At 38.6% G+C, this 12977-nt stretch overlaps 1 protein-coding gene across 2 annotated transcripts in view; it reads right to left on the reverse strand.

Moving 5' to 3' along the window:
• The window catches only part of CTNNA1 (catenin alpha 1), a 120193-nt gene that overhangs the window by 29829 nt on the left and 77387 nt on the right, over positions 1 to 12977 (reverse strand). For both annotated transcript variants that reach the window (XM_069772639.1, XM_069772640.1), the window contains exon 10: positions 4989 to 5081. In XM_069772639.1, coding sequence (XP_069628740.1) covers positions 4989 to 5081 — 93 coding nt within the window. The remainder of the gene's footprint in view (positions 1 to 4988; positions 5082 to 12977) is intronic.

Genomic DNA, 12977 nt, shown 5'->3' on the forward strand with positions numbered 1-12977 from the left:
CCTATCTTTGCTTCTTTTTATGCATCAGTAACTGTTTGAGTTTCTAATACTGTTTCTTTGACGACCATTCCTATCCTGTGCTGGCTCTTCTTCACAGCAAGCCTGCATGATACAAAACTGCAACCCAAGTGTTAAGTTTTTAATGTAAGGATTTCTACTCAATGCCAATAAAATGCTTCAAGCACCTGTAATTAAACAGTCTGGAGATAGATCTGCTAGTTAGCACATTCAAAAAAATCTGACAGTCTTTCAAAGAGAAGAAAAAAAGGGGACAATTGTTCAATGTTAAGTCTTTACTGCAAGAAAAATGAAGTTATCTCCTTCTCCAACAGCCACCAGGGAACTGGCAGTAATTGGGGACTGAAGGAGGAGAGAAAGTCTACCCGTCACATTTGGGTTCGGTTGATTTGAGGGGGTGGATTGGAGGGGTTTTTTTGTTTCTCTAAGATGCTGCAACTTTTAAACAAAAGTTTTCATGCTATTTGGAACCTCTACATGGGATTCCTTATGATATGGTATTTTGTCTATGTCAGTAGGTGTGATCAGCATATGTAACCATCTGCCTCATCAGAAATCTATAAGCAGCAAATTGCTTTTCAAGCATTTCAAAATTGGAATGTAAGGATATGGAACAGCAATTATTAAAACAAGATGTTAATATGAGAAGAGCCAATTTATTTTTATAAAAAAATGTGATTTAATCCAAGAATTATCTGGAGTCTGTTTAATGGGCAACACTCACTTGACTGTGCAGGGGACGGTGAGCTTCGTCAAACATGCTGTCTGTGCTAAGGTAAGTATAGATAGAGGGAGCACAGAAAGGACAGGCAGAGCCATTGCCTGGCAGTGTTTCTAAGGAGGATGGGCAGCAGAGGAGAAAGGCAACCAGCACTGGCTCAGAGCAAGCCCTGCCCTACAGATGGGAGAACAGGTCCAGTATGTCCACAGCAGGGAAGTGCAGGTCTACCCTGCTCCTGCAACTCACTTCCCAGAAGATGATCAGTCTGAAGGGCAATGGGCTCCAGCTTTTGCTGGCAGAAGCAAACACCAAACCTGATGGAAATTCTAATCCATAATTATTTTCTAACACTCTCAGCCTGACTGCAATTTGGTTAGAAGTCTCTAGATGAACTTCACAGAGGCTTTAAAGAACAAGAAAGTCAACATATAACTGGTAACAGCTGCAAGTGACAGCAGACTGTCACATCAAAAGGCTGGAGCAACACTCTTTCCTTTCAAGAGCTGTACTGGGGCATTTTCACTGTTGCTTTCTGAACACCTACAGCTTGTATGATCAGAAACACTCCTATGGTTAAGCTCTCTTCTCAGACATCTTTAATGCAAAATGCTGTTACAAAACAGCTTTTGCAGGCTCCCAAAGCAAGTACTTCTTGGAAACGGAACTCAGAAGCCAGAGTTACGAGCAAGGATCCAGGTTTTTGAGTCGAGATAAACAAAATCGTTCGCTAATTTACCACTGGCAAGCTCTATGTTTAGCAAGAAGGCAAAGAAAACTTCCCCCAGCACTCTGCTAGGCAAATGGAGGAACAGGCAACTATTCCAAGCATTTCACAGCAGTACTTTTCCATTTCCATTATGAAAGACATCTTAATTTTTTTTTTTTTTAAAATAATGCTTAACAGTAATGATGGAGGACTTTTGTTCCTTCATCTTAACCCACCATAGACTGGCCTGTTTCTCCTACCACCTAGCAAGGCATGAAGCTGCAGGACTGCAGGTAGCTCCTGTGAGATGCTGGACAAAGTTGTCTCACTTTGATATACAGACTTTCAGCAACGCATGTCCTCAAAAAAAGAATGCAGGCAAGCTTGTAAGTCAAGGCTTCATGAAGAAAAACACCAGTGACCCCTAACGCTGCCTTATTTCTCCTCTGTAAACCCAGACTAACACAAGTCACCCAGTTGGCTACTACAGAGCATGCACAGCTCTTCCTAATGGTTCCTTCTGCACCATCAAACGGGAGCTCTAAATATCACATTAAGTCTTCAACTTTGCATTAATTTCTGTCTTAATTGGCTGGGGACTCACAAACAGGAAGGATGAAGTTACTTTTGAGGAAGAGCTGATTTCCAGTAATGTAGCCACACTAAACAAATTTAACTGCTGGCTTTTGTAGAGAATTTTCAGATGAAAAATTTTCCACATCTTTTTCCTCAAAGAATTAAATTTCAAACCTGAGAACATTTGAACTTGTAGGTGACACTGGCAATGACTGGATTCTTGTCTGCGTCAACAAAACTTCCAAGATTTCCCTAACCAATTTGAAGTGTTGCATGTTCCTTTCTCCTGCTGCTGGCTCAAAAAGGCTAGTTATGGCAAGGGACCGAATAACTGCTCTATTTGAGATACAGCTTTTACAATTAATTCTACAGATTGATTTCTGCAAATATCATTCTTTAACCAGGAGTTCCCTACTCCCAGAGTAGCCTCTACTCAGCTAAGCTATTTAAGAGGTTACCTGGGACTCAAGTGCATTAAATTTCAGTTTTATCCTTTCAACAACAGTAATACCTTGAATTAAATTTCATACATCATATTTCTGTGTGATATTGACATATTCACTTGAGTTTAATAGATTATTGTAATTACTGATTGACTTGACTCATTCCAAATCCAGCATCTTCCTGGAAAAATACCATCTAAGCAAAAACCAAAAATCCTAAACCCCCCCCAAAACTACCACCAAAAAACCGAACAGATAGTGTTGGATTAAATCTGTATTTTATGCCTAATTCACAACTTGTTCAGCACAGTCACCTGAAAGGATTCAAGAAACAGCTGTGAATCTCATCAGCAATAAACTTCAAAATAAACAGATAATTGTCTGAAAAAGGAAACAAAATCCCACTATGCTGTTCTTTGTATCTTCTTATATCTAGAAGCATTTAGAGATTATACAGGATAATCAAAGTTTGGGGACCATTCAGTAACTCAGTTGAGGAGGATGATAGCGTGCTGCGCCACTTAGACTGGCACAAGACAAACTTTTGTCTTGTTAGGAGAAAACACAGATGCCATTTGTAAAACAGTTTAGACAAGTGCCCCTAATTATCTCTCAGGATTCACAACATGTTTAAATACTCTTAGAGCATTAAAGAATCAACCAGAGAACATGTAATGTAATATAAAAGCACTCTCTCAAGTGCTATAAACATCTATAGTGTCATTTACTAATCTCTTGGCGACAACCCTGAAATTAAGGCAAGACTGTGCAGTGGTGCATCTAAAACTGCAGGCTTGGAAGTTCAGATATGTGACCTTTGTGAAGTCAAAATCCATCAGTTATAGCCCTTGTCCATTTATAGATAATCAAAGCTTCCAATGTGTGTTAAATATATCATCCATAATCCCTGAAGTCAAAGGTTAACAACTGTACTTCAGTAATGTGACTACAGTTTGGTGACTACTGACTATAGTTTGTTAATTATTTCATGTTGATAGCGTGCTTATTTTATAAAGGAGTAGATTTATTTAAATAGGCAATTGTTGGAAAAGCAAACGTAGAAGAGTTTGAAATACACACAATTTCAGCAACGGGGAGGGGAAAACACCCTCCCCAGACCTGGACAACTACCAGAAACATTTAGATTCAAAGAAAACCTAACTTAAGAAAGATTATTATTTTCAAAAGCATCAGCATTTGCTTGGAACAACATGCATTAGACACCCATATTCTTGGAGATAACAAAAAAAAAATTACGTCCAACCTAGCTGGTTACTTTAGGAAAGAGCAAGCCCTTATACCAGGTAAGATGTATTTTTAAAAGCTTTTTCTTCCACATGCTTTGTTCCTACTGTAAAAATTGACCTTTGGTTTTAACGAGCCATACACACCACTTGCCCTAGATGTCGGAGGCAAAGAACTGCACAGCCAGTGCAGCTGATGCACTGGCCTCAGGGTCTGATGCAGGAGTGGGAACCACAGAAGTTCACCCCAGGATGACAGAAGGCCTCCTAGATAGTATTTAATATTTTATGCTCAGGTGCCTATCTTCACCTGTTTAATAGGACTGTCACTTAAAAATAATAGAAAAGGTAAAATAGTCCTGCTCTTCATACTGTCTTCACCTATTCCCTCAAAATTTCCCTCCTGCTGAGGTGGGTACAGGTGAACATATCTCTCCTCTTCAACTGGTTTTAGAAGGACCAATATATATGGGAAAACGTGAACAAATTCCAAATAATCCTGAGACAACACATGTTGTTTTCATAAAATGCCATTTGACCAATTTTTTTTGAGTACGTATTTTCCATTAGCTCCTCATTACCAATAACAGCTTATTTTTATATTATAGATCTGAATTTCTTGTTGCTTTAAAAAATGTAAATTACAAGGATTGACAGCGCACTGTAGTCTTCAGGGGTTCATCCAAGTATCTAGTTGTTGACATTCAAAACATCAGGGCTGTCAAAATGGAAGAGTCTAGTGCTTATATAAACTTAATTTCCTTGTTTCCATTAAAAAGTTATTAATTAAAAGGTAGTCTCAGCCAGGTTCAAACTCTTCACGCACAGCCAGCTTCCTCTGATCCTGCTCTATCAAGAGTATTTTTTGGCATATTTATATTCTACTCAGAAAAAAAAATTATGTACAATTCATCTTACAGTGTACACAGGAGCAGTGGTAGTGTTTTCACAAGACATCTTCCTGCAACATGAATGTGCACAGTAAACAACTGAAACTTCACCAGTTTACTGTCTTGCAGGTTACTAGAATACCCTGGCCAAATGAAATTAGAGCTATTATGTAAAAAAGACCCATCTGTATCGTTAATTACTTTGTCACGTATTTTAAAGTTTCTAAGTCTTGATGCCTACACTGCATTTCATTCTCTACGTATATTAAGGAAAAAGTCAAGTTCCATAGCAAGTCCATAGACAGCCACTAAGAGGCCAGAACATGTACTAAGCAGGACCAGTTGCCCAACTTACTAGGGTATGTCTTATGTTCTTATGCTTTTCATTACCTGGGGACACAGGGCTTCAAGCTGGCTGGCTGACATGCGAACCAATTTCACACCTTCCTCGTTGTTCGAGATGGAACAGGCCAAGTTGGCAACCTGTGTCAGAGGTGGGAGAAAACAAAACACAACTGTTAGAACTAGGTTTTATTTCCCTCTGTAGGAAACTTTTTAGCTGCCCCCAACAGTGACCAGTAACCCATCATGAAATACAAAGCATCCACATTCGTTCAATTCTAACCAATTTTGAAACCACTAATGACATCTGTTCCTTCTCTAGTCATAAAACCATAACACAACAGATCATAAAACCATAGTCATAACAGGACAGACAAATCATTGTTACCACTGATTCAGTTAAGTTCTCTCCAGTAAAACATACGAAAGCATCATTGGCAGCACTTGAAGTTACAGTTAAAAAAGCCCATTCCCACTTGAGTGAGACAACAGCAACTACACAATTAAAAAAAACAATCAAGCTCCCATGCATCTGAGAATTAAGTATTCTGATGTCCTTAAGCATACGGATACTCTCTTCTTCTTGAAACATTTCTATATCCTACTGCATGTGAACCCAAAAGAACGTGGAGGCTCATCAAGCAATTCACGTATGCAAGCGGTGCAGTGGTGTTGCAAAATTCAAGCTGTTTTGCTGGTGTTGCACAGAGTGCACCTCTGTGACAGGATACAGGGATTTGAATGCATTGGCTTAAACTTGATGTACTACTTATCTAGTCAAAGAGTGCAGTATCAGGCAGATGTTCCTCCAGCCCTCCATTTATGCTGCAATTCATCGAATAAAACCATTTGCTGGTACAGGTGATCTTGAAGATCCATCCACAATTCTCCAAAATTTGAATAGCATCTTGTGATACTAAAAACTTTACTCCAAAACCTTGACCTGCTGCACAGCAGCATCCATAACTAGGTCATCTTGAAACAGAGGATCTTTTGTAAACACCTGCCTTTTACGAGCACACAGGAAGGGGACAGCACAGAATGTTTTGGTAATTGAAGATATTCCTCATATCAGAGCTACTCTCAGGGGAAGGAAGTCTGAAGTAAGTTACATTTCTTAGTTGACAGGTGAATGACAAGCATGTTATTCTGAGCCATTTGAACACAGAAAGCTGTAAAAATAGCATGAAGTGAACTGAGATGAACACCGAGTACTGTCCTTTCAGAGACAGAGCAACCTGCAAACCCCCCCAGTAAATGTGCTGTAAAAGCATTACCACAAGCCAGCAGATGCTCAGTAACACCAGTGAACCAGATTTCTCCATATACTTTTCTCTATAAGCTGGGGAAATTGCATTCTCCCTTTAATTAAACTATCCTGTACATTCATATACAAGTCATCCTGAAGTAGTATCTGCAGCTATATCACATGCTTTTCCCCCTTCCCAAGCCATTCCCTTATGACAGATGTTCCCACACAGAATACATTACTGTCCCACAAACCATCAACCACATGCCAATATACTTGAATGCTGTTTTTCATTAAACCCATTATTAATTTTGGGACCAAAAAGCAACTTCCCATTGCAAAGTGCTCAGCCTTTTCCTCCCTCCAGTTCCAAATCAAGTTCCAAAGGATACAAAATGGTGCACTGTCAAGAAGAGAGGTATGTTCCCACAAGTAAACAGATGCAACAGCATATATTTGGATTAAAACAAACTGAAGTTGAGAGAAAGACTGTGCAGCATCAACAAGATATAGAAAACTCTACCAACTTTCAGAAATATTAAGTGTCCTACTCCTCAACTTTCTTTTGCACTAGTCTTTGTAGACAAGACCTACATATTATGAGGCAGAATTGCAGTAAGTCTTCAGTTCATTGCAAGGTCATGCAGCTTGCACCCAGCTTAGCCAAAGCTATTTGCTCTGTCCTTTCTGTTACCACATTTGCTCCAGTCTCCAGCTTAGTTCCTCTCTGCATGGAACTACCACCAAACAGCTGTACTCTCTATAATGCCCTACCAGAAAGGGATTTTAGTTTGAACATAGGGGGTTTTTCCTGTAGATTTGCTATATCTTAAATCCCTAGTTCACAGTGAGCTGTAGTATACTATGCTTTTGTTTAGAGGCTCAAAAAAAAAATTAAAAAAAAAATCAGAAGACAGAAAGATGCCATGATTTAAAAGTCAAATAAAGATTTTGCCGTTGTTTTAAGCACAGGTCATATTTTTGAGAAACACTAGTTTGCCAGTATTTTTTATGGTCCATATTTCCACATCGTTTCTGCCTCCACAGCAGCAGTTACAATCTCTAGGAGCGAGAAGAACACAAAGCTCTATTGAGTAGGGGCTGAATAAAAGCGACATTGAAGCACTACAAAATCAGCCTCTCCGATATCTGGAGATGTTGTGCTCTCTCTCAAGCCAAGTGTGATGAATCAAGCACAGAGAAACCCCGCTCTGTCTGAATACAGAGAGGCAAAGAAGTTTATAATTGAGTGTCCCCGCCATAGTATGATGAAATTTTGCTTTTTTGCACAGTCATTTTTGAACAGTCATTTTTCTTCTGAATACCTCACTGATGGCAATTCTTCTTTAGAAATTGCCCGACTGGGACTGCCAACCTTTATGAAAGAAGCATGTGTGCTTCCCTGACTGAGGGTCTTTGGCAGTTTAAGACAATCCAACTGTTGGCTGCCACATCCCATTCTACTGCTGCGTCTCCAAATCTCAACACTTCATTTCAGCATGTTCGTCCAAAAGCAAGCTATTTGCTTTGGCGAATTAGTTTCTCTGCCAGATTAGCACACAAACTTCCCAGCAAACTATTTGCTGAACATCAGAGCAAAGTGAGGATGTTGCAGCAGCAGAGGTGACTTCAGAGTGCTGCAGACGTGGCTGTAAATTCACAGCAATGCAACATTTACTGCACCCATAGGAAGACTGTCAAACTATTGGAAAACGCTCACAAACCTCATAAAATTTGAAATTTAAGATGACCTATGTTAACTAATTAATCAAGTTGTAAATGACATTACAATGAGGTATTCTAAATTATCATTCATTATCAGGTGCTCTATAGCATGAATCCTAAAACTGCATGTACCAGCTGAGGTGGATGGTTGTAGGATTAAGAAATTTAATTTCAAAACTACCTGAAAGAATCCATCATCAATAACTCATGTGTGATATTTGACAAGTAACTTCAACTCCCTGTTTGTAGAGAAGATAGGGTACTACTGGCCAGTTATTTGACAGGTACACATAATACATAGGATTTTACAACTGAGATGAAGATCAACTACAGCCAAATTTGTTTTAAAGCATGCAGAGCACTTAGAAATCATACATATCTAAAACTTCCAAATAAAATAAAAGCACGTCAAACAAACAAAAATTCCCCTTAAATCAAATGTAAATGAAGTAGTTGCTCCATGTCTCCAACAACGTAGCTGACTGACATAGTAAGTGGTCAGACTTGATTTAGAAAGAACACTTGTGCTTGAGAGCAAAATAGCAATTGAATTCCCACTGCATTTGTTCATTCTTACCATTCAATATCATCAAGCCCCTTTACATAAGCACTACTGGCACAGGCATCAAAGGAGACAAAATGATCGCAAATAATGTAATCAGCCATAATGAGCAATCTCTTGAAAAAAGTTAAAAATACATTGGGAATGAAGACAGGCTAGAGCAACTAGACTGACACAGTTCAGAGATACCTCTTGCAGCACTGACAGACCAATTTAAAAAGCATCTTTTTGCTGCAATATCAAGGCTCTCTTAGTTTAGAGAGTATACAACCATGTCCCAAAGATGGCTTCATGTATCCCAAAAAGCAGGATGGACCCAAAGCAGCTGCTGATGTTTAGATGAATGAGCTTAAGTTTACCCCCAGTGACAAATGCACTGAGCATTATCAAGAAGTGCACTGACACAACCATTTCTACAAACTGACCTAACAAACCGGTGCCAAGTAAAACTCAAAGCTGGACGAACTCATCTGGGAAGTGGGTTTCATGCACTGGTCAGTTCTTGAAACTCAAATCGGATTGGTATTAACAACAACATCAGACTACTGCAAGATGACATGATGCCTTTGGAGGAGGCATTACTTAACTCGTTCCTTCTAAAAGCAGGTACCATCTCAGGGCAAAGGGTCTATCAGGAATAAGTTATTAGCAGGAAGGTGTAATTCCAATATAAAAAAAATTAAAAAAAAAAAAATTGCACCATCTCTCACAGAGTGACTCCATCTCAAATTCTAGTTATTTTGATGCTTCAGAATTTACTAATTTTGAATCAGGAAAAACCTTGACATTTCTAAAGCAGTTTTTTCCTCCATTAGTGACAATTTGTCAGCCTATGTTTGTGTTGTCAGCTGTTGTAGACAACTGCCTTGTCTGACAATAGGCAGTTTTTACCTTTTTCACCTGAAATACATTTTTGATTTTTTAATTTTTTTTGAACTTCAAATTTGTTCAGATAATGACTAAGGAGCCATGTCTTCCAGCAATTCAAAGACTATAGCAGCCTCAACTACACAAGGTTGGGGTATTTGCTAAGCTACTAAAATTACACTGTTGAAAATAATCAAGAAATACTGCTACAGCTTTGTACTTGTTAAACTTTCTCTTTGCACTGACATCCTAGCTTAGGTAGAGGGGTTACTTTACATGGAACTGTTTATTAAAGGATTGACAAATTGCTTTTTCAATAAGAGACAAAAAGCAGAAGAGAAAAAAGGAACTATAATCTCTATCATTAAATCTTTTTCAAGGATTTCAAAGGCTGACACTGAAAGTTTGTATTAAAGTCTTTACTTCATGTACCTGGATTGACTTCAGAAATGCAACAGCAAGTTTTTCCTCCTTGTTTACAGGTCATGTTTTAGGACAGCTTCTTCAGGAATTCAAGTACGCAAAGCCCTCCTAAACGGGTGCTGGATGCAATCATCCAGCAATGGTGTAATCCAAAGGAGGCTCTGTAATGTGTTTATTGTTGCATAATTTAAAATTGTCAGAGCTGCCTCTGCCACACAGCATTGTTATAAATAAGGATTATGTATCGCTATGCAGAAGACAAACATACACTGATTGAATTCTAAGAGTCTGACTACTCTCATTTGAAACTGCAGTTGTAAAAATAGCATTGCAGAAGTAAGAGAGTTTTCAGACTGTCTTATGATTGAAAAACATAACTTTTCAGTTTAACATTAACCAGTATCCTCTCATAACAGATGCTCACGAACCCTTATGCAAAAATAACAACACCATACCCGTTTATACACAGATACTTTGGGAATTTCAGCAACATGGAAACAAAGCTTTTCAAAGGTGTTCCTGGCATTTTAATGTCTGATTAAACTTCAAAACTTCAGCTTCTTGCTCTATTTTTTACTTTTCATTTTACAATTTCTCTGGGAATGCAAATTCCCACTTGTAAGCAGCTTAAAATCACCCATATTAAAAGTAAAAAAAAAAAAAAAAAAAAAAGAAAAAAAGAAGAATGAAGAGGCAGCCATTCAACATTTTCTTCTTGAGGACCTGCCAAAGAAAAGTGTATCTGATACTCTCACAAATTTCAAATACAGCACATCTAATTTCTTCCTCCCCCGTATTAAGAAAACAGTCCAGATTCACTTCATGATGGTCAAAGCCCATGAAATTAATTTATCTGTAGAAACAACTGTTCTGGCAAACCTAAGTGGCAACTGAGGACTCTCAGTAGAGATGTGTCAATTATGTAATTTCCATCCCTCTCAAAAAAAAAAAGGCTTTTATTATTCATTAAGTCCATACATTTATTAATTCACTTGTACACTACACTCAATATTCAAGACAAATGTGAACATTTTAACATCCAGTCCTAATAGGTACCGCATGAGGGAGAAGGCTGCATTATAGCTATAATCCTATGAACTCACTAGTTTTGCAGAGGCATAACTAATTATGAATTACACAAAACAGTTCCAATTCTTTAATGCATGGAGGGATGGCAGGAGGACTTTGGTTCAAGCCCATAGGGACTCTGGAGCAAGTTACTGGGAGTCATGCTGTCAACTCCTCTGTGATTTTATATGACTTAAGTAGTTGCAAGTGGCTGCAGCTCCACAGAAGGTACGTTGCAAGAGCTTGTTGTGGGCAACAGAATCCCAATGTATTAACTTAAAATAGTAAAAGCCTTTAAATAAAACAAGCCGCACACAGAAAAACTCTAGACGTAAAGCACAGAGGGGAACGATGGACTAAAATTGAGATAACTGCTATTTCCAGAGCTATGCAACCTCACACAGAAGATGACAGCAATTTTAATTTCAAGTCTGGTTATAAACACATGGAGGGGAAATTTCAGCTAGATGGAACAAAACTGGCAAGCAAAATGTTTGCAGTTTTGATTCAAAAGTTTCAGACAATAAGAAATTGGGGTTTCAGGATTTCTTATTTCAACAGGCTGGCAACTGGTTGGAAGAGGAAGGGGATCAGAGACAATATTCTGTGTACTTTCTGCTCCCTATAATATTGAGGCAATTGCTTAATATTTTCATGGGTAACCACTTTTGGGATCAAATCTCAAAACCTGCACCTTTCAAGTTGTATCTGTGTGTCTAAAAATCTAGTTAAGGAATACAGCTTTGCATTTGGCTGTCAATCTAAACGAGCTGTCTCCCAACAACCTCTCCAGCTATCTGGTGCCATTCTAGGTATAGCTGTCCCATGAAAGCTCAGTAAAACAAACTCCTTCCATACCCAGAGGAAATGTCTTTCTCCAACAGAATGCAACCCCACATGTTGTCAAGGTTTCATAAAGAAGGGAAATTTTTCACACAGTTGGGCAAACCCAGAGCTTCTGCATCACAACAAACTGAACTGGGCTCCATTTACCGAGCAGCAAGTGCAGAAGGGAGAGCCCTTCTCTCTCTTGCCAACAGGGAAATTTTTCAATGAAAGAGGGGGAAGAAGTGTTTGAAGGGAACTAATACATCTAGAGCATAACACATATCCACAGTAGTAAAGTGCTAGCAGTACAGGAATACCTTTATTTCCCGACTGGTAGATTATCCTTTCTATAGACCTGACAGAGAGCAGAGCTGGTAAAGGAATACCAGTGTGCTACGTGGGCACCGTGCCCCTTGTAGATGCAGCTGTAGCAGCAGATGTAACTATTGGCACAGGAACTATTCCTTCCTCAGACAAACAAGCTAAAGTGATAAAATGTTGTTATAAGCACAAAACACATTAGTTACACAAGTCGATCTGAGCTACCATGACAGAAATCACACCACTGGTATGTAACGTAGATCTGACCTTAAGTTAAAACTTTCAAAGCGAATCCTCATCTTAGATGCTTCTTAGCAATACAAATGTTTTTCTTTGAAATAAAAGTGTTTCTAGCAGTGATATTTGGACAGTACCTGAATAATTATCCTTATCCAAAAAAGCATCTGTGTTTATCAAAGCAGAAATCATAATTCTTTCCTAGCTCATTTTGCTTATCACTCAGAGCATGCTGCATTATCATCTTACTAAAGGCTTCCAACTTGGTGCTGTTTAAACCAGTTTTTGGTGATTCAGACAACTGTTCATGGCAAACTTAATGGTAATTATAAACACATTATGCTCTTGAAGAAGGCAACAAAATAGTAAGAGGAATGAGCTCTACACAGGCAACTCCTTGATGACAATACATGACTAATATTCCAATATTGCAAATGACTAAGATGACGAAAATCCAGACCTGCATCGACGCTTTTAGTTATATATCAAGAATTAAAACATTTATGCCACATCTATAAAAGCTGTACCCCAAAAGCTACTTAAAAATGCTGTTGGAATTAAGACTCAAATATCTGGAAAATAAAACAGGCCAGGACTCTATTGCTTTTTACCTTCTTCTGAAGGCATATCAACAGCACCTGTACTCAACTGTGCTTATACTTCCTGACCTCTTTTACAGATTTCCCCTTCCCTGAAGTTTCCTAAGGAAAAAGGAACAGAGTAAACACAGGGCTGTTTCTAGAGGGCTAAAAGGACG

The sequence above is a fragment of the Haliaeetus albicilla genome, chromosome 27 (assembly GCF_947461875.1).
Source record: "Haliaeetus albicilla chromosome 27, bHalAlb1.1, whole genome shotgun sequence".
Lineage (NCBI taxonomy): Eukaryota > Metazoa > Chordata > Aves > Accipitriformes > Accipitridae > Haliaeetus > Haliaeetus albicilla.